We start from the raw sequence: 27,513 nt of genomic DNA on the forward strand, positions 1-27,513 counted from the left end.
CTGTAGTTCTAGCTACTAGGGAGGCCAAAGCTGGAGAATCACTTGAACCCAGGAGGCAGAGGTTGCAGCAAACCAAGCTCACACCACTGCACTCCAGCCTCGGCGACAGAGTGAGAAGCACCTGGTGTTGTTGCCTAGGGATGCTCTTCCTGTCCTCCCGGGGTTTGTTCAAGACAGGAATAGGCTGTTTTCCCAACTGTGATAGGCAGGCTGCCCAGGCTGAGATTTGTGAGCCAGGCTTAGGCCAGGATCCTGGGGCTGAGGACACTCCCGCGGGCGTATGAGGATAGCCTCCACTCCCGCCCTATTTGCAAGCTCAGATGTCTGTTCATTCCTAGAAAGCCACCAAGGCTCCACGGTAGTAGCTGTTGGGGTGTTTCCTGTTACTGCAAGGCAAGGGTGTCAAGACGTGGGTGGTGAGTAGAAGCCTGGTTAAGGAAACTGTAACAGACCCATATAAGAGAATGCACCCTAGTTTAAAAAAAAAAAAAAAAAGCAAGGCAACGCTGCATTTTTCTCCTATTTTTCTCCTTTTCTCTATGTTTTTTATGTTGAACATTCTCTAAGATATATATCACCCACACAGAGGGGGCAAGTCCCAGGTAGACCATATAGTATAGTCCCGTTTTTGAAACAAAACCAAACACCCGAAGCAGGGGAGTGTGAGGCCGACCCTCGGCCGGGGAGGCTGGACCCGGGCGCCCTGGCGGGGGTTGGCGCCTCATAGATCGGAATCCCAGTCCCGGAGGTTGGACTCTTCCTTCTTAAGACCCCCGGGTCCCAGGCATGGAGGCGGCCTCGGCGCTCCCCCGTGGAGGCCCTCGACCAGGCAGCCTCAGTTTCCCCACGGGCGGAAGCCGACTCCAGGCTGGGGTGCCCATGCGGGGATTGCCCCCGCGCCCCGGGCCGGACAGGTGGGGCGCCGCGAGAAGGCCCAGCAAGCCGGAAGTTGCAATGGGGCAGCCGGACGGAAAACGCGGGGACACCGGCCGGGGTCGGCCACGTTAGGGTGACCCTCCCCGCTCCGTGGAGCTGCCTGTCGGGGACGCGGACCAGAGCGCGCAGGTGAGGGCGGCGGGGAGGTGGGGGGCAGGGGAGGGGGCGGGGCCACGGGGATGCGGCCAATCAGCGGCGCCTCCCGTGGGCGAGGCGGGGCCGTTGCTTGGGCGACTCGCTCCAGCGTCTGTGTTCTGTGAACTGAGTCGCTGGGCGGTGCGGCCCAGCTGGGCTGTGCGGACAGATGCACGTGGGGCTCCTGGGCCTCCTGCGGCCGCGTCGGTTTCGGGGACCGGGTAGCCTCCCCGCCTCCGGAGGCTCTCACGCCCTGGTGTCCGGTGGCCCTGGGAATTCTCATCTTTTATTTTTTTATTTTTATTTTTATTTTTTTTTGAGACGGAGTCTCGCTCTGTCTCCCAGGCTGGAGTGCAGTGGCCGGATCTCAGCTCACTGCAAGCCGCCTCCCGGGTTCCCGCCATTCTCCTGCCTCAGCCTCCCGAGTAGCTGGGACTACAGGTGCCCGCCACCTCGCCCGGCTAGTTTTTTGTATTTTTTTAGTAGAGACGGGGTTTCACCGTGTTCGCCAGGATGGTCTCGATCTCCCGACCTCGTGATCCGCCCGTCTCGGCCTCCCAAAGTGCTGGGATTACAGGCTTGAGCCACCGCGCCCGGCCAAATTCTCATCTTTTAAAAATGCGTATTCCCTGGGTCCTATCTAACACTTCTGCTGGTTTCTTTTTCTCCTCTTTTAGAGTTAAATATTTGCTCCGCTCTTTGTTGTTGTTTGTTTTTTTGAGACGGAGTCTCGCACTGTCGCCCTGGCTGGACGAGATCTCGGCTCACTGCAACCTCCGCCTCCCAGGTTCAAGCCATTCTCTTGCCTCAGCCTCCCAAGTAGCTGGGATTACAGGCGCTCACCACCACGCCCAGCTAATTTTTGTATTTTTAGTAGAGATGGCGTTTCACTGTGTTGGCCAGGCTGGTCTCAAACTCCTGACCTCGTGATCCGCCCGCCTGGCTTCCCAAAGTGCTGGGATTACAGGTGTGAGTCACTGCGCCAGGCCTGCTCTGCTCTTTATTATTCTCATTTTTCTTTACCTTGCTCAGTTCTCTTATTTTCCCCTATGGTCGTCTCCTTTCCTTCCTTCCTAAGGCAATCTACATCTCCCTGTCTCCAACCTGGCTTAGCCATCTTAATTAGTACCTATTATTTTTTTCTTACTTCAGAGGGGTCTTTTTCCCCTATTTTTTATGATTCTTTAAGTCTTGACTTAACTGTCAGGTCGATCTCTGAGAGTAGATCATCATTTATTTACTAAAGGAGGAGTCCTCTCCTTACTCAGAGTCAGTGAAGCCGCCAGCTACAGGAGTTGGCATTTGTTCAGTATTTACTATGCCCGAAGCTCTGCTAAGCGGCTTTGTGCATTATAGTCAATTTTTTTTTTTGAGACGGAGTTTTGCTCTTGTTGCCCAGGCTGGGGTACAGTGGCGTGATCTTGGCTCATCACAACCTCTGCCTCCCAGGTTCAAGCAATTCTCCTGCCTCAGCCTCCCAAGTAACTGGGATTACAGGCATGTGCCACCATGCCCGCCTAATTTTTGTAGTTTTAGTAGAGACGGGGTTTCTCCGTTTTGGTCAGGCTGGTCTCGAACTCCTGACCTCAGGTGATCTGCCCGCCTCAACCTCCCAAAGTGCTGGGATTACAGGCATGAGCCACTGTGCCCGGCCCCAGTTATAGTCAATTCTTGAGAGGTAAGTACGTCCCTGCACAGATGACCTGTGAGTTGAATGCAGACAGCAGGTGTGTTCTGCTGGACTTGTATGGAATTCTTAAATTTTAAAACTTTGTCATCGTCGGCCGCGTGCGGTGGCTCATGCCTGTAATCCCAGCACTTTGGGAGGCTGAGGCGGGCGGATCACGAGGTCAGGAGATCGAGACCATCCTGGCTAACACGGTGAAACCCCGTCTCTACTAAAAATACAAAAAAATTAGCCAGGCGTGGTGGCAGGCGCCTGTAGTCCCAGCTACTTGGGAGGCTGAGGCAGGAGAATGGCATGAACCTGGGAGGCAGAGCTTGCAGTGAGCTGAGATCGGGCCACTGCACTCCAGCCTGGGCAATAGAGCGAGACTCCGTCTCAAAAAAAAAAAAAAAATTCTCATCAATTTAAAAGTCAGGAAGTCACAGAGGAATCTAATGGTTTCTTGGCTTTTCTAGAATGATTTCTCAAAGGCCTCTGAAGTCCCTTCACCCTCCCATCTTACACCCAAGCCATTGGTCCCTTATATAAGCTGGTGGCTGGAGGCATTTAAGTTTTTGTTTTTAAACAGAGTTGGGGGCTGGGCGGGGTGGCTCAAGCCTGTAATCCCAGCACTTTGGGAGGCTGAGGCAGGCGGATCACAAGGTCAGGAGATCGAGACCATCCTGGCTAACACGGTGAAACCCCATCTCTACTAAAAATACAAAAAATTAGCCGGGCGTGGTGGCTGGCGCCTGTAGTCCCAGCTACTCGGGAGGCTGAGGCAGGAGAATGGCGTGAACCTGGGAGGTGGAGCTTGCAGTGAGCCGAGATCATGCCACTGCACTCCAGCCTGGGCGACAGAGCAAAACTCCGTCTCTAAATGAATAAATAAAGAAATAAATCGATTTGGGGTCTCGTTACGTTGCTGAGGCTGGTCTGGAACTCCCGGGCTCAAGCCATCAACTCATCTTGGCCTCCCAAAGTGCTGGAATTACAGGCACAAGGCATTGTACCCGGCCCCATTTAAGTTTTTAATGTCTGCTCTGCTTACTGACTCACCTTGCCCTGACGCCTTTTGGAGCTCTTTTAGAGGCTGCTATTGCCACATGGAAACTGTGGTAACCCTCTCTCCTAGACCTGCCTAGATCCAAAAGCCAGCCTTGGAAGGAATACCTCTCATTCTCAAGAAGAAGTTAATGTCTGCCTTATAGTAGATGTCCAATAAATATTCTTTGAACAATTAAATAGATGCTCAGACTTCATTTGACCTAGTTTAGGTGATCCCATGGAGGGATCCAAACCTTTGGACTCCCCTAGTATCCCTAAAATGTCCACTTTTGCTGGTAGAGAAACTTCTGCCCAAGAGTCAGGACACATCGACACATCCACTTTTGGGGGGCTTGGTGCACTCCTGGGACTGTGTGGGGTGAAAGGGTCCCTTTCAGGAACAAATTCCCTGACCCTGGACACTCAGCTCTCCTCTTGGTTGGCAGAGTGAAGAGTGTCATCATTTCCAGGACTCCTCCCCACTTCAGCTTTCAGTTCATTGCTCACTCTGGCTTGAATACAGTACTGACTTGCTAAGTTGCATGTCTCTCTTCGCCTTGAGGATTGAAACACCTAGAAGCCGGGTGTGGTGGCTCGCACTTGTGGTCCCAGCTACTTAGCAGGCTAAGGCGAGAGAATCACTTGAGACCAGGAGTCTGAGACCAGCCTGGGTGATATAGCAAGACCACATCTCTAAAAAATCAAAAACAAAAACAGAACACCTGGCCAGGCACAGTGGCTCAGCCTGTAATCCCAGCACTTTGGGAGGCCAAGGTGGGTGGATTGCTTGAGCCCAGGAGTTTGAGACCAGCCTGGCCAACATGGTGAAACCCTGTCTCTACTAAAAATACAAAAATTAGCTGGCCGCAGTGGCACACTCCTATAATCCCAGCTACTCGGGAGGCTACGGCAGGAGAATTGTTTGAACCTGGGAGGTGGAGGTTGCAATGAGCTGAGATGGTGCCATTGCACTCCAGCCTAGGTGACAGAGCGAGATTCTGTCTCAGAAAAACAAAAACAAAAACAAAACAACAACAAAATCCCAAAAACAGAACACCTGGAAAACACCAGACACAAACCCCAGGAGTAATTTTTCTTTCATCAAATTGACAATAGCATCAATCAGAATCCCAAGACTCCTAAAACATGTTTAACTCCAAAAGCAGAGTTGCAAACTCAAATGCTATAGGGGCCAAGTAGGCACTGTGGCCACCTAAAAAGTGGACCCTGAAGGTGGGGAAGGCGGGTCCAGCATCAGTAAATGTTCTAATTTTTTTTAAAGAATCAATTTTATAGGCCGGGCATGGTGGCTCACGCCTGTAATCCCAGCACTTTCGGAGGCTGAGGTGGGCGGATCACCTGAGGTCAGGATTTCGAGACCAGCCTACCAACATGGAGAAACCCCATCTCCACTAAAAATACATAATTAGCCGGGTGTGGTGGCACATGCCTGTAATCCCAGGTACTCAGGAGGCGGAGGCAGGAGAATCGCTTGAACCCAGGAGGCAGAGGTTGGGGTGAGCTGAGATTGCGCCGTTGTACTCCAGCCTGGGCAAGAAAAGTGAAACTCCGTCTAAAAAAAAAAAAAAAAAAAAAAAAGAATCAGTTTTATGAGTCTCAATTTTTACGTGTTAGAAACTAAGTTAAAAAAAAAATAGCTGGACGCAGTGGCTCACGCCTATAATCCCAGCATGTTGTGAAGCCGAGGCAGGTGGATCACTTGAGGTCAGGAGTTCGGGACCAGCCTAGCCAACATGGTGAAACCCCTGTCTCTACTAAAAATACAAAAATTAGCCAGGCATGGTGATGGACACCTGTAATCTCAAATACTCAGGAAGCTGAGGCAGGAGAATCACTTGAACTGGGGAGGCGGAGGTTGCAGTGAGCCAAGATCACACCATTGCACTCCAGTCTGGGCCACAGAGCGAGACTTCATTTCAAAAAACAAAAAAATTAAACCCTCTGGGCATGATGGCTCACACCTGTAATGCCAGTACTTTGGGATGTGGGAGGATTGCTTGAGATCAGGAGTTCAAGACCAGCCTGGGTAACAAAGCAAGAACCCCATCTCCACAAAAAAATTTTAAAAATTGGCCGGATAGGCCGGGCGCGGTGGCTCAAGCCTGTAATCCCAGCACTTTGGGAGGCCGAGACGGGCGGATCACGAGGTCAGGATATCGAGACCATCCTGGCTAACACAATGAAACCCTGTCTCTACTAAAAATACAAAAAAAATTAGCCGGGCGAGGTGGCGGGCGCCTGTAGTCCCAGCTACTCGGGAGGCTGAGGCAGGAGAATGGCGTAAACCCGGGAGGCGGAGCTTGCAGTGAGCCAAGATAGCGCCACTGCACTCCAGCCTGGGCGACAGAGCAAGACTCCGTCTCAAAAAAAAAAAAAAAAAAATTGGCCGGATGTGGTGGTTCACACCTGTAATCCCAGCACTTTGGGAGGCCGAGGCAGGCAGATCACGAGGTCAGGAGATTGAGACCTGCCTGGCTAACGAGGTAAAACCGCGTCTCTACTAAAAATACAAAAATTAGCCGGGTGTGGTGGCGGGAGCCTGTAGTCCCAGCTACTCAGGAGGCTGAGGCAGGAGAATGGCATGAACCTGGGAGGCGGAGCTTGCAGTGAGCCAAGATTGTGCCACTGCACTCCAGCCTGGGCGACAGAGCGAGACTCTGTCTCAAAAAAAAAAATTAGCCAGGCATGGTGGTAGGCGCCTGTGGCCCCAGCTACTTGGGAGGCTGAGGTCAATCACTTGAGCCCAGGAGGTTGAGGGTACAGTGAGCTATGATTGTGCCACTGCACTTCAGCCTCGGTAACAGAGTGAGACCCTGTCTCAAATAACAAAATAAATAAACAAACCCTTGAGAGCCCACACAACACATCACGAGCTGGTATAGGAGCAACTCTGTGCCTGTCATACTGTGTGAAGCTGTGCATCTCAGGGGATTCTGGTGAGCCAAAGGCAGCAGGCATGGGAGCGTTTCCTAGGGAACCTTCCTGGAATCTGATTCCAGGACTAGGTCCCTGGCCCTTTTCCTGACACCCAGCCCCATGCCTGCCCAGCAGAAAGGGTTCCTTCCCCCAGAAAGTAAAGCACAGTCTCTGTCCTCTGCATTTGAGGCCTTACTTCTCAGGGTGTAAAGGGAAATGGTGCCTGAAAGGCAGAATCTGCAGCTGCCAGGCGTGTTTGAGAACTTAGGACCCCATTTATAGCAGGATCACACCCTCTATCCCCAAGCTGAAATGGGTCTGGAAGAATCAGATTTAACAACTTCTTCCCGAGGTGTGGGGCATCCGGGTTGGGGGGAGTCCCCAGCCTGTTTCCCACGTTCACTCAGGGAGAGAGTTCTGTGCCCGTCTTGGGGGGACCCAGAGGGCCCTTGACTAGCAGTCCTTAAATGAATTCAGGATCTCTCAGGAGACAACAACCTTCAGAAACCCCGAGTGCTAAAATAAATGGTCCTGCCCTCTCCACCCTGCAAAATGCCCTTCTTTCTACCTGTGAGGACGACTGCAGCGCTCTCTTTGAAATTTCAAATAACACAATCTTTCCACAAAATTTATCTTCCATTTTTCTGTTTTGGTGGCCCTGCCTTGCTGGCATCATGAACGCGGGCTGGGTAAAGCCATCCTCATGAGCTGGCATTGAGGCTCTGGGAGTCACCTCCAGGCCAAGAGCAGGTGCAACCCAGGCTCGGGACTCCAGACCCGGAACCCTCAAAACTGGGAACGCTGTAGGGCTGCGGCTGCATGGGGAATGGGATCTGGGAGGGACTTCCTGTTGTCCCTAATCCCAGTCTCCACCCGGCTCCCCCGCCCGCCCCGTGCAGGCTGTGGAGACTCCCTTCCCGGGGGAGGGGGCTCCCGCTGCTGCAGGTGCCCCCTCTGCCTCCACCCTGGTGAGAAGGGGGTGCTAGGGAGGTCATCTGGATCCTGAGACCGGCGCAGATGATCAGCTTGCAGGAGGGGATGGGGTCAAAGGTGGAAGGCTTCAAGCTGGCAGGAGAGAAGGGGGCCAGGACTGGGTATGGGAAGGAGAAGGACATTGTTTGCCAGGACCGAGAGGAGGATGGGCATTCCAGGCCTGGGGCAGGTGGCTGCAGCTGCAAGGGGGCTGCTGAGAGCGGGCAGGTTGATTTCTGAATTCCTGGTGGGGCTGGGAGTCAGGTAGGGACACGGTGCATGTCCTGGGGTCGGGGACAGCAGGGCCTGGTTGCCCCTGGCCTTGATGGGCGGGACCCCACCAGCACCTGTTTTGCAGGATCTCTGCAGAACTTTCTGCTCCTGATGACAGGAAATAGCAATTCCAATTTAGCCTCGGCTTTACCTGAGCCGGTTACGCTGAGATGCGAGGCTCTTGCTTCACCGATGAAGGGGACAATACAAAATAGCATTCTTTCAAAAATAGGACCCAGAAAACATCACAGAGAGTGGGACCATTGGATAGGGTCTGGGAGACTTTCTTTCCGATTGGGACAGGGAGCGCTGGTCCTCGTGGGGATTTTCAGGGCTCTTTGGAGGTGTCCAGGAAGCGAGGGCTGGTTTCTCTCTGCTCTTCCAGGCTGCTGGCCAGAAGCTCGAGGGGGCTTGGACAAAAAGAGGCAGAAACAACTTAGCTGTTCTTTTTAGCTCGGAAATAGAAAATGTCTGCAGACGGTGGAGGCATCCAGGCCGCCCAGGACAAGGAGACACCCCCGGAGGTACAGATGGGGCTGGGTGAGGGAGGCATGCGATGGAAGAGGCTGGTGCGGAGATTTTCAAGGCACGGAGTCTGGACCCCTGGAAGAGTTAGACTCACTGGGGTGGGGGGATCAAAGAAGAGCTGGCATGCTGGGTAGCACCCTCTGTCTGGAATTTACAGCATAACAGTTTTGTTTTGCTGGTGAATTCTCTAGTCAGTGGCCACAAGAGATGGCAGGGGTCTGGGTGGGGGTCCTATCGGTGAGGTTTTCTTTCTGAGCAGTGCTCAGAGCACACAGGGAAACCTGTTCTCCTTCCCCGTGCTTCTCCATCTGTAACCACAGCTTCTCATCTCTCTGGGTCCGAGCTCCCAGTCCTTCCTCTTCCTTGTACCTGCTACCAGTGTGTGTGTGTAATTACTATTTGTGGGGGACCTGGGTCTTCGGGCTTGGAGTGGGAGGAGAGTGAGTCATCAACAAGCTGGGGGCCAGTCCCTGGCCTCTGGGAACCAGACCACATGCCTGCCATTCCCACCTGTCTCGCAGGGTCATGGGGAGGTTCTAAGGATAATAGGCATGAGACGTCATCATCTATGGTTTTCATACCATAGAAGCACAAAGAGTTGTTAGCATGGTTCAGTTTCCCATCCACTTCCCGTGTACCTTCAACACCTTGTGTGTGTCAGTAGAGCCCCACACTTTGGCATTCTCTGCTGGCGCTGGCTTCTGTCTGGTGCGCACAGGGAGGGGAATAATGACCAGCACTGCCCTGTGTTTATCCAGGACTTTCCTGAGCCGGCAGCTCCTTCTCCATCATTATCTGTGTGAACCTCATGACCGCTCTGTGCAGGGGCAGAGCAGCTGCGTCCTGAAGGCTACCTGGTTGGGGAGGGGTGTCGCTGGGTCTGGCACCCAGGCACCCTGACTCATGGCCTGAGGTTCTTTCTCTTCAAGACCCAAACACAGACAGGGCATGGAGGAAGGGGTGTGAGTCCCCAGCAGAAGGCCAGCCAGTCCCTGTGCTGTGGATGAGGCCCCACCAGGGCCCTCCCTGACTTTTGAGCTATGTGGTCATGGGGTGTCTCATCCCCAGCCCTGGTGTGTTAGTCTCCCGTGGCTGCTGTAACAAGTTTCCACCCTCTCAGGGGCTGAAAACAACCAGAATTGGCTCTCTCACAGTTCTGGAGGACTGAAGTCCAAAATCTACGTGTTGGAAGGGTCACACCCCTTTTGAAACCTCTAGACTAAGAGGATTCTCTCTTGCCTCTTCCAGCTCCTGGGGGCTCCTGGTGTCCTTGATGTGGGCATCCCTCCAGTCTCTGCTTCCTTCTCTGTGTCTCCGTGTCCTCTCGTAGTCTTATAAGGACATAAGTCATTGTTAGATTTTAGGCTCACTCTAAATCCATGATGATTTAATCTCATGATCTTTAACTTACCTGTATAAAGACCCTTTTCCCCAATAAGGCCCCATTCTGAGGTTCAGGGAGGACATGGATTCTTAGAGGACACTATTCAAGCCACTACACTTGTTTTCCTCATACACTAATAAACAACAGTTTACACTGCTGAGGTCAGTGTGAGGCAGAGCTGAGAAGGGGTAGCTGCCCTCGGGCACCACGCCCACCGGCACTGTGGCAGCAGCTTGATGAATATTCCTCCTCTTGCCACCCATCCTTGCTGGGGTGAGCTCAATGGAGGCAGCAAGGACAGTCCTTCAAGCTGTGTCTTGCATGTTGGTGTCCAACCCTGCTGGAACGCCCTGGCATGCAGCTCTGGGTGTCTCTCCCACTCATCCGGGTGCTGATGAGGCTGTCCTCTCTAGATTCCAGATCGTGGACATTCTCATCAGGAAATGCTTTCTAAGCTGGGGGAGGCAGTGCCTTCAGGGGACGCTCAGGAGTCATTGCACATTAAGACGGAGCCAGAAGAGCTACACCCCGAGGGGGCATCGCAGGAGGATGGGGCTCAAGGTGCTTGGGGCTGGGCACCCCTAAGTCACGGCTCTAAGGAGAAAGCTCTCTTCCTGCCTGGCGGAGGTAGGAGAGGGATGGGGAAGAGGCGCTTTCCCAGGGAGGCAGCTATGGGGAGGTGGTGGCTCGGCCCAGGTCCAGGTGGGGCCGAGAGTCTCCATGCTGGCAAAGGACGTGTTCTCCCCATGGCAGCCTCAGAGCCATCTGACCTGTCCTTGGGTCGGGCCAGGGGCGGAGTTTGAGGCAGCTGGAGTAGCAGCAGGTCCAGCAGGATGAGTTGGTCACCCTGAGGACCCCTCTCCTTCCACAGCCCTCCCTTCCCCCCGGATCCCGGTGCTTTCCCGAGAGGGGAGGACCAGAGACCGGCAGATGGCCGCGGCACTCCTCACTGCCTGGTCCCAGGTGAGTGGCCTTTCCCCAGCCCCTGCATGGTGCTCAGCCCTTCCTGCATCTGCTGGTTCTGTGTGCAAAGCCAGAACCCCGCTGGCCCCACTTGCAGCCAAGCCTGAAGCCTGGGGCTCTTGCTAGTGTTGCTGGAATTTTCCAGGCTCAAGGCCTATGGTCAGGCCTGGGCCAAGGCTGGAGGAGAAGCAGCAGGAATTAGAGACACAGGACCTCTCGTTGGGAGCCGTTTGGAGCCATCCTCTGAGGTCTGAGCTGAGGATGGGGGCTGCATGGACATCCTAAGTCTTAATTGTGGTCCCTGAAAATACCGCTTGGTCTTTGTTTTTCTCAACGCCCCAGAAGGCCTTGGGTGGCTCACCTGCTTCCCCATCAGATGGAAGTGGCAGACCTCACTAGAGACAGTGGGTTGGGAGTCCAGGGTCTCACCACACATCTCATGACATGGTGTCCCTCCACCGTGTCCACGGCATGTCCTGGAGAGTGGATGTTTCATATTGTTTCAGATGCCAGTGACTTTTGAGGATGTGGCCTTGTACCTCTCCCGGGAGGAGTGGGGTCGGCTGGACCACACGCAGCAGAACTTCTACAGGGATGTCCTGCAGAAGAGAAACGGGCTGTCATTGGGTAAGCACTCGCCTGGAGTGGGGACTGGTGTGTTAGGGAGGGGTCCTGCTCTGCCATCTCCTCTCTCCTCCCTTCCCTCCCTATCCCTCCCACCCTTCTCCTTGTCCCTCAAGACACACTTTTCCATGGAAACTTCTATAATGATGGAAATGTTCTGTGTGTGCTAGGATAAGAGCCACAAGCCATGTGTGGCCGCTGAGCGCTTGAAATGTGGGTAGAGCCCTTGAGTTTTTAATTTTACTTGATTTTGTTTTGTTTTGTTTCGTTTTGAGACGGAGTCTTGCTCTGTCACCCAGGCCAGAGTGCAGTGGCGCGATCTCAGCTCACTGTAAGCTCCGCCTCCCGGGTTCACGCCATTTTCCTGCCTCAGCCTCCCAAGTAGCTGGGACTACAGGCGCCCGCCACCACGCCCGGCTAATTTTTTGTATTTTTAGTAGAGACGGGGTTTCACCGTGTTAGCCAGGATGGTCTCAATCTCCTGACCTTGTGATCCACCCACCTCGGCCTCCCAAAGTGCTGGGATTACAGGCGTGAGCCACCATGCCCGGCCAGTTTTACTTGGTTTTAATTAGTTCAAATGAGAGTTTAAATAGCCACATATGGCTAGCAGCTACTGTACTGGACGCTGCCCCAGGAAGTCCGCTTTTCCTGGGTTCATCCCCAGGGTTCACTCCTGTAGCTCCATCTGCCTTTCCAAGCCCCCTACTTCAGAAGTGTCTGAGCAGCAAGCTCAGCTTCGGGGCCCGGGGGCTACTTGCCCTGGAGGAAGATGGCATGAGCTAAACTCCCCAGGCCCCTCAGACCCTGGGATGTCCCATCTGCTTTGAGGAGCAGGTGCTTGTCTCTGAGGGGCCTTGGTTCCCTTTGCTTCTTGAATGGTAAGTATTTAAGTCCCAGAGCTTTTTTTTTTTTTTTTTTTTTTTTTGAAACAGAGCCTTGCTCTGTCACCCAGGCTGGAGTGCAGTGGCACCATCACGACTCATGCAGTCTCGACTTCCTGGGTTCAAGTGATCCTCCTGCCTCAGCCTTCTGAGTAGCTGGGGCTAAGGTACCACCATGCCCCGCTAATTTTTTCTTTTTTTTTTTTTGGTAGAAATAGGATCTCACTATGTTGTCCAGGTTTGTCTTGAGCTCCTGGGCTCAAGCCATCCTCCTGCTTTGGCCTCCCAAAGTGTTGGGATTATAGGCATGAGTCACTGTGCCCAGCCATCCCACAGCTTTGGACTCCTCAGTTTCAGACTTTAGTTTTCACATGGAAAAATCAGTATTCATTTACTCATTCACTCATTCAGTTGACACTTAGCTTTTTTTTCTTTTTCTTTTTTCTTTTTTTTTTTTTTTTTGAGACAGAGTCTCACTCTTTCACCCAGGCTGGAGTGTAGTGGCGTGATCTCGGCTCACTGCAATCTCTGCCTCCCGGGTTCAAGTGATTCTGCTGCCTCAGCCTCCCGAATAGCTGGGACTACAGGTGCCCACCACCATGCCCAGCTAATCTTTTTTTTTTTGTATTTTTAGTAGAGATGGGGTTTCACCATGTTAGCCAGGATGGTCTCGATCTCCTGACCTTGTGATCCGCCCACCTCAGCCTCCCAAAGTGCTGGAGGCATGAGCCACTGCGCCTGGCCAACACCCAGCTAGCACACTTGCTAGTCCAGGCAGAATCCAGGATTCAGCAGTTCCAGCTGGTGGCGTCATGGTGGTCCCGAGGCCCCGTTGGCTGGCACCAGGGATGCTCACCCCTTAATTAGCTCAGGCTGCTCACCACCCCTCTTACGGTTCCCCGGTGCCTGGGCCAGCAAGCCCAGGCAAGTCCTGGGGGATCAGAAGGAACTCAGCACCCATTTTCAGCCCCACGGCAGGACTCGCAGAGCCCCAAGCCACCCGGTTGGTCCAACACATTCCTTTCTTCCCAGGGGTGGTGGAAGCCAGGGCCCCCTCTGCTCTTTTACTGACTTGACCAAAATTCCTGGGGCCACACACCCCTAAGACTTGACAAATGGGATGACCTTAGTTGTTGGCGACCCTGGCCTTCCTGTCCCAGGTCCTCCCACTTGGAGGGCCACTACCCCCGCCCCTCCAGGTGAGGTAGGGTGTTGCCCACTCCTCTCCCTTAAACTCTGTTGCTCTTTCAGGGAAAGAGACAGGCCTACTCAGCTCTGGCAGCCCCCAGCCAGGGGGCGGACCCCTGACCCAGGGGGACTTCTTGAAACTGCTTTATTTTACCCCATGTTTCCAGAGCCTCACCCCTGACTTGGGCCCCATCAGTTTTGGGGGAATGCTGTCTGCAGCTGGGCAGTGCCAGAAGGCCTGTGACAGCACCGCATCTTTTCTGGGCAGGCTTTCCCTTCAGCAGGCCTTTCTGGGCCCCTCAAGCGCTGGGCAAGGGCGAGGCCTCAGGCTCCAGCCGGCAGACAGGAGATGAGAAGGAGGAGTGGAGAGGCGCGTACTCAGGTGAGGGACTGGCGCGCGCCTTTGTCTGCGGGAGTGGGGTGCAGACGCCGGCCTTCTGGCTGTTGTCTGTGGGAGTGGGGCAGGGACACCAGACCCCCTCCCGGACCGTTTGCGCCCAGGGCGGCCCTTGCGCTTTTTGGTCTCCGAGAATCCAGCCCCCACCCTTAGCTCTGCCTTCTCCACCCTCCTGGCGCCCTTAGGAAAGCTCGTCCCTCGCTGGAAACGACTTTCTTTTTCCAGGAGCTATCGAGGTGGGGCAGAGGATGCCGACTTCATCGGTGGCAGCCCTTGGAGATGTGAAGCCATTCAGAAACAGGGCGGGGAGAGTCCAGGGGGGCGTTCCGCAGTGCGTGCAGGAAGCAGCTTGCGGCCGGAACTCAGGGCCGGCCAAAGACTCCGGGCAGCTGGCTAATCCAGATGGCACTCCAGTTGCAGCTCCGCCAGACCCCAGTCCCACGGAGCCCCAGGAGGGCCGCGTCCCGGAGAAGCCCAGCGAGGAAGAGAAGGGAGCCCCGGAGAGTGGCGAGGAGGGTCTGGCCCCTGACAGCGAGGCGGGCAGGAAGAGCTACCGGTGCGAGCAGTGCGGCAAGGGCTTCAGCTGGCACTCGCACCTGGTGACGCACCGGCGCACGCACACGGGCGAGAAGCCCTACGCCTGCACTGACTGCGGGAAGCGCTTCGGCCGCAGCTCGCACCTCATCCAGCACCAGATCATCCACACGGGCGAGAAGCCCTACACCTGCCCCGCCTGCCGGAAGAGCTTCAGCCACCACTCCACACTGATCCAGCACCAGCGCATCCACACTGGAGAGAAGCCCTACGTGTGCGACCGCTGCACCAAGCGCTTCACCCGACGCTCGGACTTGGTCACCCACCAGGGCACCCACACGGGCGCCAAGCCGCACAAGTGCCCCATCTGCGGCAAGTGCTTCACGCAGAGCTCGGCGCTGGTCACCCACCAGCGCACCCACACCGGGGTCAAGCCCTACCCGTGCCCCGAGTGCGGCAAGTGCTTCAGCCAGCGCTCCAACCTCATCGCGCACAACCGCACGCACACGGGCGAGAAGCCCTACCACTGCCTCGACTGTGGCAAGAGCTTCAGCCACAGCTCGCACCTCACCGCGCACCAGCGCACCCACCGCGGCGTGCGGCCCTACGCCTGCCCACTGTGCGGCAAGAGCTTCAGCCGTCGCTCCAACCTGCACCGGCATGAGAAGATTCACACCACCGGGCCCAAGGCCCTGGCCATGCTGATGCTGGGGGCGGCGGCGGCGGGGGCTCTGGCCACACCCCCACCTGCTCCCACCTAGGAGGCCAGGAGAGGGGAAGCAGGGCGCCCGGGGCCACTGGGAAAGCCCGACTGGAGTCAAGGCTCCGAGGGAGGAGAGAGGGGAGCGGGAAGGGAGCTAGGGCGGTGAGGGCATGGGGTGAGGCATGGCGACGGGGGAGGGCGAGAAGGGGCAGACACTCTGCGAATTAAAGGCCTTGGACTTGAAGCGCCCGCCTACACAGCTTTGTCTCCTGGTGCCCTGGTGCTGATTCCCCGAGTGTGGGGGAGCTCCTGGGTCAATCTCCTGTCCTCATCGAGGCATCCCCGAGTCACCACTCTTGGCTTGGGACCCCACCGGGGTTGGGTTCCCTTTTGTCAAAGGCCCATTCCAGAGCGTTGCACACATTGGCAAGCAAAGGCTTCAAGTACAGAGAGGTTTCCAGGGCTGAAGCCCAGGTCCTGAAGTCAACCACTCCTGGACCTGGGGACCCCTCGCCGGCCGTCTGCCGCTGCCGCCACTTGTCCCAAGGGCACTGCTTACTGAGCCCGCACTCTCCCGTGGCTCTTCTCTTTGGAAGCCAGGAACAGGCAGAACTGGTCCGGAAACTCCTGCCTGCCCCATTTCTCACCGAGGCATCGGTGGCTCAGTTTTGTGACTGGCCTTTGCCGTTTGCTCCCACCGTGGCCTGCCTGTGCTCCTCACCAGGGGCCACTTTCCTTCTTGGCCCATGCTGCAGCTGCTGTCACCTGCCTCTGCTATGTCTCACCTTCTTGGCCTCTTGGTATATGTCCTTTATAATTCGCCCTGCTCGCCCCTGCCTGGCTCTGATATTTGATTTACTCCTAGTCTTCCTGCTGGCCTTTTTTTTTTTTTTTTTTTTTTTTTTTTTTTTGCGACAGAGTCTCACTCTGTCGCCGGCTGGAGTGCAGTGGCCTGATCTCCACTCACTGCAACCTCCACCTCCTGGGTTCAAGTGATTCTGCTGCCTCAGCCTCCTGAGTAGCTGGGACTACAGGTGCACGCCACCATGCCCGGCTAATTTTTGTATTTTTAGTAGAGACAGGGTTTCACCATGTTGGCCAGGATGGTCTTGATCTCCTGACCTTGTGATCCACCCACCTTGGCCTCCCAAAGTTTTGGGATTACAGACCTGAGCTACCTCGCCCGGCCCCCTGCTTTTTTGTTTGTTTTTGTTTCATTTTTTGAGGCTGAGTCTTGCTCTGTCGCCCAGGCTGGAGTGCACTGGCGCGATCTTGGCTCACTGCAACCTCCAGCTCTTGGGTCCCAGCGATTTTCCTGCCTCAGTGTCCCGGGTAGCTGGGATGACAGGTGTGCGCCACATACCTGGCTAATTTTTTGTGTTTTTAGTGGAGACAGGGTTTTACCATGTTGGCCAGGCTGGTTTTGAACTCCTGACCTCAGGTGATCCGCCCACCTCGGCTTCCCCAAGTGCTAGGATTACAAGCATGAGCCACCGTGCCTGGCCTCTTCCCCTGTTTTTAACCTCTGTAGCTCCCAACTCCCATTCTCTGCTTTTTTCCCTGGGTGGGGATGGACTCAGCTGGCCTGTCATCCCTTATTTGTGGCCCAGGTCCCAAGATAACTTTCAGCTCTGACACCAACTGACCATGAGGATGTCTGCACCAGGGAGGCCCTTGAGACCCTACCTGTCTTTGTGGATTATGGGGCCACCAGGGTGGCCACAGCCCTGGTTGGCTCCCAGATCCTAAGGAAAAGAGTGGCTTGCCGAGGATGGTGGACTGAGAAGGATAATCATAGCTGCCAGTTGCCAAGCAGCTGCTCTTCCAGGCACAGGGCCAAGCACTGTAGATATAGCACCCCGGCTCTCCACAACAATGTAAGTGTGCATTGTTAGCCCAAGTTTTTTTTGTCTTTTTAAAAATAGAGATGGGGTCTTGCTATGTTGTCCAGGCTGGCCTGGAACTCCTGGGCTCAAGTGATCCACTCACCTCAGCTTCTCAAGTAGCTGGGACTACTGGTGTACCCTACTAGGCCCCATGCAGGGCTATCTAAAAAGAGGAGGACAAGGCCAGGCACAGCGGCTCACACCTGTAATCTCAGCACTTTGGGAAGCCGAGGTGGGTGGATCACTTGAGGCCAGGAGTTTGAGACCAGCCTGGCCAACATGGTGAAACCCCATCTCTACTAAAAATACAAAAATTAGCTGGGCATGGTGGCAGGCACCGATAGTTCCAGTGACTTGGAAGGCTGAGGCAGGAGAATTGCTTGAAGCCAGGAGGTGGAGGTCGCAGTGAGCTGAGATCTTGCTACTGCACTCCAGCCTGGATGACAGAGCGAGACTCTGTCTAAAAAAAAAAAAAAAAAAAAAGAGAGAGAGAGAGTAAGACAATAGATTTGACCTTCAGGAATGTTAGACTCAGCTAGGGATGTGGGTGGGGTGAGATGTAATCAAATGGACACTAGGGGTCTGCTCACTAGTGGAAGCCCAGGCAGGACTTGATGGTGTCTAGGAGGTCTCTGGAATCTAGGCTAGGGAGGCTGGCAGGATTGGTTGAATTAAATGATTATTTCTCAGGCCAGAAAAAAAGCTGTTTTCTCCCTTCAGTTTGTCTTCACGCGCCAGTCACTTAGCCAGAAATAGGATTGCTCTGCTTGGTTCAGTGTGAGGGGGTGAGGGAGACTCATTTGTAAAGCAGGGTTGCTCTCAAAGAGCTCATTTTCTAAGTAAGGAGAGAGACAGAGGTGGGAGAGTTGCTAAAATGACCCTGGAAGCCGTCATCACTTGGCAAGAGAGCTGAGCAGAGTACTCACTCGCACAGTGAGTATTGCTTCCTTTAATTTCAGTTCCTTAGGCTCCATGAACAGCGTGCCAGGGACCAGATGTCAGGACTTGAGTGATTCAGAGGTCTGTCGAGGCTTGGTGTGGTGCCTTACACCTGTAATCTGAGCACTTAGGGAGGTTGAGGCAGGAGAATCTCTTGAAGTCAGGAGTTTGAGACCAGCTTGGGCAACATAGGGAGACCCTCGTCTCCGAATAATTAAAAAAATTAGCCAAGCATGGTGGTGTGTGCCTGTAGTACCAGTTACTTGGGAGGCTGGGGTGAGAGGATCGCCTGATCCTGGGAGGTTGAGGCTGCAGTGAACTGTGATCAAACCACTGCCCTTCAGCCTGGGCAACAGAGCAAGACCCTGTCTCAAAAAAAAGACTGTTGAGTGATCTAGGGAGTTATTTAAAAACTTCGCTCTGGGCTGGGCGCGGTGGCTCACGCCTGTAATCCCAGAACTTTGGGAGGCAGAAGCGGGTGGATCATGAGGTCAGAAGATCAAGACCAGCCTGGCCAAGATGGTGAAACCTTGTCTCTACTAAAAATACAAAAAATTAGCCAGGCATGGTGACACGCTCCTGTTAATCTTGGCTACTCCAGAGGCTGAGGCAGAGAATTGCTTAAACCTGGAGGGGCGGAGGTTGCAGTGAGCCAAGATTGTGCCACTGCACTCCAGCCTGGGCAACAGAACGAGACTCCTTTGCAAAAACAAAACACTTCACTCTGGCCTCCAGGGAGCCCAGACAGCACAAAGTATCCTGGAGAAATGTTTCCCCTTTTGTGGCAGAGTGCAGGGACACAGGTTCCAAGGGCCCCATGGAGGGTGCCTGCAGATGGCCATTCCCTAGGGCTGGCCCACTTCTCCCTCTAGGGATCCCTCCAGAGGCCCCATTGTGGGATAGATCTGGCAAAAGTATCTTAACAGTGGAACTTGGCAGTTTGGGAAATATTCGACAAGCACAAATAAGACAGGGAGGAGTAGTGGCTGTGCCATGGAAGGGCCTGGAACGCCAGGCTGAAGGGTACTCATAGTTTGGTGGGTTACGGGCATCACTGAGAAGTGGGAGGCTGGAGGGAAGAAGCCAGGGAACGGTCTTGGTGTCTCCCCGGGTAGAGGGTGAGCAGGTTCAGAGGTTTCCTTGGCTTCCTCGGGGCTTCTTGGCCACTAGAGAACCCCACTAGATTATCACCGACGCAGTGTCAGGAGCAAGGTGAGGGCAGAGGCGGAGAGGCAGAACGTTTCCATCCTGGCTTCCCACCTGCTTCCCTGCGGCCCCAGGTCCGTGTTGCAGGCGCTCAGGGATCGGCTGGCGGCGCTGCCCCCCTGGGCCGGGGGCATCGGCGTCAGCGCCCTCCTAGCCTGGAATACTGTCTCCCAACTCCCGGGCCCGGCCGTGTAGTGAGGTCCAGAGTCCGCAGGGTCCTTTGGGCCTAGCCTCTCGCTCTGCGGCCCCATTTCCCGCAGGACTGAATCCAGGAGGCCACGCCCACGCTCTGCCCTTAGCCAATCAGGCATCGAGGCGGGGGAGAAAGGCGGCGCCAGCAGAACCAGCCAATCACGGCAGACGTTTGTGTCCGGCCCTCTTCTCTCCCCCCGCCACGCCCCAAGCCGCACGGTTGCCCCGGCAACTGCTCCAGGCGCCAGTCTTTGAAACATTCCCTCTTACCCTTCGCTGGGCGTTGGTTGCCGAAGGTAGCAAAGACCACCGGGCTGGCCTCGGCTTCGGCTTCGCTGCAGACCTCAGTCCTCACAGCGCGCCCCGCCCCGTCACTCATTTCCTGGGTCTATCACCGAGATGCCGAGCCTCCTGCAGTCCTAGAAAGCATACGGCGCAGGGCCAGCGCCACTTCCGGCCCCGAGGACTGCCTGCCAATTTGCGGCACTGGCTCCTGCACCAGGGCTGGGTGCGTTTGCTGCACATGCCTCGAAGCTGGAGCATCTTCCTAACTCCCGAGCAGTGGCTGACGGTGCTGCCAGCTGTCGTGTGGTACGGCCGGCGGAGAGAGGCCAGGAAGGAGACCGTGTCCTTTTCTGGGGGAGCAGAAGAAACTCGCGGACTGTGCGAGGCTGCTCACGGCTCTGGAGTGCCTGTGGGACAGAGGGCGGCAAACGTTAACAGTAGGGGCTTTGCTGCGTTCCTCACACATTCATTTTTCTTTTTTCTTTTTTTTTGCCAGAGATGGAGTCTTGCTCGGTTGCCCAGGCTGGAGTGCAGTGGCGCGATCTCAGCTCACTGCAGCCTCCGCCTCCCGAGTTCAAGCGATTCTTCCACCTCAGCCTTCCGAGTAGGTGGAACTACAGGCGCCCATCACCATGCCCGGCTAATTTTTGTATTTTTAGTAGAGACGGGGTTTCACTATGTTGGCCACGCTGGTCTCGAACCCCTAACCTCGTGATCCCCCTGCCTCGGCCTCCCAAAGTGCCGGGATTACAAGCGTGAGCCACCGCGCCCAGCCAATTTTTGTATTTTTAATGGGGTTTCACCATGTTGGCCAGGCCAGTCTCGAACTCCTGACCTCAAGTGATCCGCCCGCCTCGGTCTCCCAAAGTGCCGGGATTACAGGTGTGAGATACCACGCCCAGCCTCACTCGTTCATTTTTCAAATAGGAAATGAATGCCTGCTAATTTAGCAAAGGTCCTTTGCTCAATGTTGAGTCTTAAGTGATGAAGATTCCAGACAAGACCCTTGCCCTCATGAGCTTCCAGTGTGGTGGGGGAGACTGACAGACACATACATGGCACACACTTTAACTTCAAGTAGTGACAAATGCCAGAAAGAAATAAACAAGGTAAAGCAGGAGAGGATGGTCGTGCTTCATTGTCAGGGAAGACCCCTCCAAGGAGGGGACATTTAAGCTGAGATTCGAAGGGTGAGAAGCCGTTTTACGAGGATCTGGAGTAAGAAGCTTTCAAGCAAAGGGAACAGGACAAACGTGGAGGAGATTGGTGTCCAGGAGCTGAAATGACAGCCCCCCAACCCTCCCTGCCCCACCCCCCGTGTGGAGGGGAGGGGAGCCGGGAGATGAGGCTGGAGAGCTGAGACTTGTCAGGAGGCTGTGGCTTGAGGCTTCTCCCTGGTGTCCTGTGAAGATAGTCCAGCCTTCCTCATTGCATGCTCCTCTGGCAGCCTGAGACATGGGGTCAGGCGGGCTTCCTGCCTGTTGTAAAGGCGGCACCCAATGAATGGCCTGCACCTCAGTAACTTAAGACAGCGATTTTTGTGTTCTCAACTAACAAAGCCCTAGGCTAGTCATGAAGATGAACACACATCTCACAGAGCAACTGAGCAACCACAGAGCTTTTCAAGGATTCAGGTGATCCTGTCATTAATGCCTTTCTCAGAGACTTAGTGAGGCCAGTGTCTACTGGTAAAAGATAGCTGGGGATGCGGTAGGTACACAGGTCACCCATGATAAGGCCACTCAACATTTCCATCTCTCTAAGGAAAAGGAGCCTTTGGGTTCCTTCTTTCCTATCATGCCACTTCAGCCATCTCAACCTTGTTAACTGAAGGCCACCATTGAGTCCAAATTTCAGCCAACCAATGGAATAAACTGCTAAAAAGCCACCAACACCACACATGCTAACATTCAATTTGAAATCTACTAAATGCACCTATATCATCGAATTTGATCTCTCATTGTGTGTGTGTGTGTGTGTGTGACACAGTCTTGTTCTGTCACCCAGACTGAAGTGCAGTGGCATGATCACAGCTCACTGCAGCCTTGACCTCTCAGGCTCAAGTGACTCTCCCACCTCAGCCTTCTGAGTAGCTGGGACTATAGGTGCTCACCACCACACCCCGCTAATTTTTGTATTTTATGTTTCAGCTATGTGGCCCAAACTGACAACAAACTCCTGGACTCAAGTGATGATCCTCCTGCCTCTGCCTCCCAAAGTGCTGGGACTACAGGCGTGAGCCACTACACCGGGTCTAATCTTATCTCTTTTTATATTCTGTTCACTTTGGTATGCTATCCTTAGAATCCACTCTTGCACCTGTTCCCCAAGTTTCTGCTAGTTTGTATTAACAAAGTGAATTATTTTAGTGTATAAGCTATTTCCTCCCGGGTCATAATGTGTATCTTTCCCCCTCTCTCTGTCTCTTGCACACACTTGTGCAGCCTCTCTCTACACACACATATAAATTCTGTTGAGACAACTCTAGTTGTTATGAGTTTCCTGGCAATGCAGCGCAATTGTGGTGGGTTTTCAGGAGAATGGACATCCCCTTTTAGGTCATCTGCCCCTGGGGAGGTTATCCTAAGGTTTTCAAGCAGAGAAAGGCTAATCTATTCAGATACTGAGGGCAAACTACTTCTACTGGTAAAGGAGGCTCAGAGTGACTTAAGGAATCAAGACTATCAATTTCATCTGGGTCCAAACATATATCCCCACTTTGAGTTTCAGGATCACCTTCTGTTTTTTCATTTTGTTTTGTTTTTTGAGATAGAGTCTCGCTCTGTTGCCCAGTGTGGAAGTGCAGTGGCACCATCTCAGCCCCCTGCAACCTCCACCTACCAGGTTCAAGCGATTCTCCTGCCTCAGCCTCCTGAGTAACTGGGATTACAGGACTGAACCACTACACTTGGCCAGGATGACTGTCTTTACCAATCTGCACAGTAGCTTTCACGTGAGAAATGTGTTGGGACTGGGAATTTAGCTGTCATTATTATTCAGCGACTCTACAGTCAAGTTTTCTGTTTGATTTTCAGTGATGCTATTATGGCTATAAGAAGTAAGTGCTGCTCTTAAGCTATCACAGAAGTTCTCAGGTTCTCAGACCGTGACTTGAACTGAGCTAAGGGATTTGGGCTTGCCATTTTCTCACTGTAAATGCTCAAGTGCACTAAAAATCATGTATCCCATCCCATGGTTGTATAATCATCATGATACATCTGTGGACACCGTAATGGCTGAGTGCGGCAGCTACTTGTTCCCACCAGGTACATGCTTTCATTGGCACTTCATAATCACCTGCAGGTGGCTACTTGATTAATTATGCTATCACCACATGCCGTGGATAACCAGCATCCTGTGATGGTTAATTTTATGTATAAACTTGACTCGGCCAAGGCATGCCCAGACAGCTGGTTAAACATTATTTCTGGGTGTGTCTGTGAGGGTTTCTCAATAAGATATTAACGTTTGAATTGGCCGAGTGAGTAAAGCAGACAGCTCCCAACATGGGTGGGCAGCATTCATCCAGTACAGAATTAAACAGAACATCAAGGCAGAGGAAGGTTGAATTCTCTCTGTGTCTGACTACTTGAGACCTGGGTACTGGGACATTCATCTCCTGGTCTTGTGCTCCTGATTCTCAGGCCTTGAGTCTTGAGTCGGAATCTACACCATAGGCCTTTGGCTCTCAGGCCTTAAAATTACAAAACTGTTAGGAGGCAGAGGCAGGCAGATAGCTTGAGCCCAGGGGAGTTCGAGACCAGCCTAGGCAATATAGGGAGAGGCCATCTCTATTTAAAAAATATATATATACATATATATATATACATATGGAACAAATTAGCTGGGTGTGGTGGTGTCCACCTGTAGTCCCAGCTGGTCAGGAGGCTGAGATGGGAAGATTGCTTGAGCTCGGGAAGTCAAGGCTGCAGTGAGCTGTGATTGTGCCACTGCAGTCCAGCCTGGGCAACAGAGGGAGACCCCGTCTGAAAAAAAACACTACACCACTGTAAGGTGTCCGGCTTACAGAGAGCAGATTGTGGGGCTTCTCAACCGCCATAATCATGTGAGCCAATACTTTAGTGTGTGTGTGTGTGTGTGTGTGTATATATATATATATATAAAAAATATATATCTACATAAAAGCTCTCTCTCCACATACACACACACACACATATATATAGATTCTGTTATTCTGTTTCTGGAGAACCCTTACTAATAAAGATCCTATTTCTCATTGTCAGGCAGCTCAGTCTGCACTCAAGCCCAAATACCCAAATCAGTCCCCATATCCCTTCTTTGTGCATCTATCTCTTGAGACCACTCCTTATACTAATTTTGTATCAAGCAAGGTCCAATCAGGACAGGGGAAGCACACAGTAATTTGAACTGGGAAATTTAATATACAGAATTAAGCTATAAAGGGCTTAGGCCGGGTGCTGTGGCTCACGTCTGTAAGCCCAGCACTTTGAGAGGCTGAGGCGGGTGGATCACCTGAGGTCGAGAGTTTTGAGACCAATCTGACCAACATGGAGAAACCCCGTCTCTACTAAAAATACAAAATTAGCCGGGCGTGGTAGCACATGCCTGTAATCCCAGCTACTCGGGAGGCTGAGGCAGGAGAATCACTTGAACCCAGGAGGCAGAGGTTGCAGTGAGCCAATACACTCCAGCCTGGGCAACAGAGCGAGATTCTGTCTCAAAAAAAAAAAAAAAAAAAAAAAAAAAACCTTGGTATTTTCAAGAGGTTGGCTGGTAAGAAGTGAAGAGAACTCTCATTCTCTTGTGTCACAGCAGAGAGCAGCAGCCATACCTTCTTGGCCTGAGTTCCAGCACTCAAGCAAGAGGTTTCCTGGTCCCTGGGCTTAGATCCAGACCTTGAAGAGGTTTAACTGCAGTTTAACTGAATGGCAGAGAAGTGGCTGTGGTACCACATGGGCAGAACTTGCTGGAAATCCATCCGCAGGGGTAGAAAAAAACTGCTCACTGGGAGGGGTCTCACGAGAGACGGCGCTGTTACAGAACTACCTGAAGAGAGCGGTGGAGAAAGCTGCTAGGTGCCGCCGGTTGCGGTTCACTGAGGAGGCGGCACTGGAGAAACTTTGTAGGCTGTGGGCGCCTGCTGTCACAGGAGCTGCCCGTGCTGCAGGAGCTGGGTGCTGGCGAAGCCCTGTGTGTTGCAGAAGCCAGACTCGGAAGACACCCGTCATGCCGGAGCCTGGAGAGAACACACCAGAAGCAGGAAGGGAACTCCACTCTCCTGAAATGTCTCTCCAGCGCCCTCTACTGACAAAGCATAAGATCGTGCCAGCTAGTAAAGGAAAAACTAAAGGGCCACAACCATTTCACACAGCAGGCAATGCAGGAACTGGGACGTAATCAATAACTAGCACAGGTTTATATTATGATTCATCTATAGCGGCCCACAAAAGGTTCCACATAACATCCCTGCAGCAGGAACTGACCCTTCAAGCCCCACTGAATCTGCTAGATAACGGTCCACATTGCAGAGCAGCCAGTCAAAACTGGAACATATGTAGATCATTTGGCAAAAGGGACACTCGAGCAGTCCTATAGGGAGGCCTATGTGGGGAGGAACTGAAGTCTCCTACCAAGAGCCATGTGAGTGATCCGCCTTCCAAGTGGGTCCTCCAGTGACAGAGGACTGGGGTCCTCGTTGGTGTGGTGTGTGCAATATCATGATCTTGAGCCAGAACTGCCTAGCTTAGCAGCTCGCATATTTTTCTTTCTTCCTTTCTTTCTTTTCTTTTCTTTTTTTTTTTTTTTTTGAGACAGAGTCTTGCTGTTGCCCAGGCTGAAGCACAGAGGCATGATCTCAGCTCACTACAACCTCCACCTCGCAGGTTCATATGATTCTTATGCCTCAGCCTCCTGAATAGCTGGGATTACAGGCATGCACCACCATGCTGAACTCGTTTTAGTATTTGTAGTAAAGACAGGGCTTCACCATGTTGGGTAGGCTGGTCTCAAACTCCTGATCTCAAGTGATCTGCCTGCCTCGGCCTCCCAAAGTGCTGGGATTCCACTGCACCCAGCCTTTTAAAAAAATTTTTTTTTTTTTTTTTTTTTTTTTTGAGACAGAATCTCGCTCTGTCCCCCCGGCTGGAGTGCACTGGCATAATCTTGGCTCACTGCAATCTCTGCCTCCCAGGTTCAAGTGATTCTCCTGACTCAGCCTCCCGATTAGCTGGGACTACAGGCACCCACCACCACGCCTGGCTAATTTTTGTATTTTTAGTAGAGATGGAGTTTCACTATATTGGCCAGGCTGGTCTCAAACTCCCAACCTCAGGTAATCCGCCTGCCTTGACCTCCCAAAGTGCTGGGATTACAGGCGTGAGCAACCGCACCCAGCGCCTTTTTTTTTTAGATGGAATCTCACTCTGTCACCCAGCCTGGAGTGCAGTGGTGTGATCTCGGCTCACTGCAACCTCTGCCTCCTGGGTTCAAGGGATTCTCCTGTCTCGGCCTCCTGAGTTGCTGGGATTACAGGCATGTGCTACCATGCCTGGCTACTTTTTCTATTTTTAGTAGAGATGGGGGGTTCACCATATTGGCCAGGCTAGTCTTGAACTCCTGACCTCTTGTGATCCGACCGCCTCAGCCTCCCAAAGTGTTGGGATTACAGGCGTGAGCCACCGTGGCCAGCCTCCATCTTGCTTCTAATTTCCAAGCTGCTCTTGTTCATTTCTGGGTGTAGGCTGAACTAATTTTGGGAGGAATTTAGTTTATAGTTACAGCCTTTTCCCAAAACAAACCCCCTTCTTGCTTGGGGACCAGCTTGCCTTTGTAAGACTAACAAATTAGCCACAAGATTAGAAATTATGGTTTTGGACTCATGCAGCCAGAGGCTGTAAGATTCCAAACTTCTCCATTTGCTCCTAGGGATAACATCACTATCTTAACATCTAAGATTAGTGCTGGAGGTATTTTTCAGACCCTGCATTGTGATGCACCAGCTGGCGCCACCCAGACCAGTAATCTGGCTAAACCAGTTCTTCAATCCCACCCAGGAAGGGAAGACAACAAGAACCGACTAGACAACCTGTGATTTCATCTCAGGCCCAACCAATCAGCACTCCTCACTCCATGGCCCCCATAGCTGCCAAATTATCCTTAACAAACCCCAGCCTCTGAATTTTCAGGGCGACTGATCTGAGTAGTAAAACTCCGGTTTCCCATTCAGCCAACTTTGTGTGAATTAAGCCGTTTCTCTATTGCAATTCCCTGTATTGATTAACCGGCTTCATCTGGGCAGCTGGCAAGGAGAATCCATTGCGTGGTTACAAGAGCACCCAGCCAGCCAGGCACAGTGGCTCATGCCTGTAATCCCAGCACTTTGGGAATCTGAGGCAGGTGGATCACCTGAGGTCAGGACTTCGACACCAGCGTGGCCAATGTGGGGAAACCCCGCCTCTACTAAAAATATAAAAATTAGCCAGGCGCATTGGTGGGTGCCTGTAGTCCCAGCTACTCAGGAGGCAGACAGGAGAATCACTTGAACCCAGGAGGCAGAGGTTGCAGTGAGCTGAGATTGCGCCATTGCACTCCAGCCTGGGTAACAAGAGCAAAACTCCGTCTCAAAAACAAGAAACAACAAAAAAAAATCCAAGATCCCCCAGGCAAGCAGGCAGCACCCATGCGTAACTATGGGAGCCTCCCCAAAATGTTAGGCAGTAGCTAGTGTTGGAGCCTGCGTTCTTCCAACTGTGGCCCTCATGGGGCTACAACAGTCCATTTTGGAGCTTTAGGGACAATGAAGGATACAGCCAGCTGGGCAAATCTCAGGCACCAGCTATATAATCAGAGCAGC

At 53.2% G+C, this 27,513-nt stretch overlaps 2 protein-coding genes across 16 annotated transcripts in view; one reads left to right on the forward strand and one right to left on the reverse strand.

Annotated features, from left to right (window-relative positions):
- Positions 1-24,941, reverse strand: part of ZSCAN10 (zinc finger and SCAN domain containing 10) — a 42,769-nt gene extending 17,828 nt beyond the window's left edge. The window contains exons 1-5 of one of the 4 annotated variants that reach the window (XR_013411447.1): positions 24,708-24,941; positions 19,665-20,086; positions 9,906-11,440; positions 9,734-9,825; positions 9,133-9,344 (exon numbers count right to left, since the gene is read on the reverse strand). The gene's annotated coding sequence lies outside the window, so the exon portion shown is untranslated. Of the gene's footprint in view, positions 1-5,234; positions 5,358-7,289; positions 9,345-9,733; positions 9,826-9,905; positions 11,441-19,664; positions 20,087-24,707 lie in introns of those variants that run through there. The other 3 variants (XR_013411446.1, XM_077985347.1, XM_077985352.1) reach the window with 3 other exon arrangements.
- ZNF205 (zinc finger protein 205) lies at positions 997-15,415 on the forward strand. Of its 12 annotated transcripts, none has more exons than XM_077985355.1 (7): positions 997-1,065; positions 8,352-8,490; positions 10,292-10,505; positions 10,750-10,841; positions 11,348-11,468; positions 13,806-13,919; positions 14,160-15,415. In XM_077985355.1, exons 2-7 carry the CDS (start codon positions 8,434-8,436, stop codon positions 15,227-15,229), a joined length of 1,668 nt encoding a protein of 555 aa, XP_077841481.1. In that variant the 5' UTR covers positions 997-1,065; positions 8,352-8,433; the 3' UTR covers positions 15,230-15,415. The 12 variants fall into 12 exon arrangements, with proteins under 12 accessions (XP_077841481.1, XP_028697279.2, XP_028697282.2 ...); XM_028841446.2 differs by lacking the exon at positions 997-1,065 and adding an exon at positions 7,586-7,957; XM_028841449.2 differs by lacking the exon at positions 997-1,065 and adding an exon at positions 7,586-7,957 and having other exon boundaries at positions 10,292-10,439.
- Positions 24,942-27,513: the final 2,572 nt, after the last annotated feature.

Source organism: Macaca mulatta, chromosome 20 (genome assembly GCF_049350105.2).
Source record: "Macaca mulatta isolate MMU2019108-1 chromosome 20, T2T-MMU8v2.0, whole genome shotgun sequence".
Lineage (NCBI taxonomy): Eukaryota > Metazoa > Chordata > Mammalia > Primates > Cercopithecidae > Macaca > Macaca mulatta.

Coding starts and splice junctions, on each gene's coding strand:
- ZNF205 (XM_077985354.1), top strand. CDS start 8,434: ATGTCTGCAGACGGTGGAGGCATCCAGGCCGCCCAGGACAAGGAGACA. Junction 10,506..10,749: donor TCTCTTCCTGCCTGGCGGAG/GTAGGAGAGGGA, acceptor CTCCTTCCACAG/CCCTCCCTTCCCCCCGGATC. Junction 10,842..11,347: donor TCCTCACTGCCTGGTCCCAG/GTGAGTGGCCTT, acceptor ATATTGTTTCAG/ATGCCAGTGACTTTTGAGGA.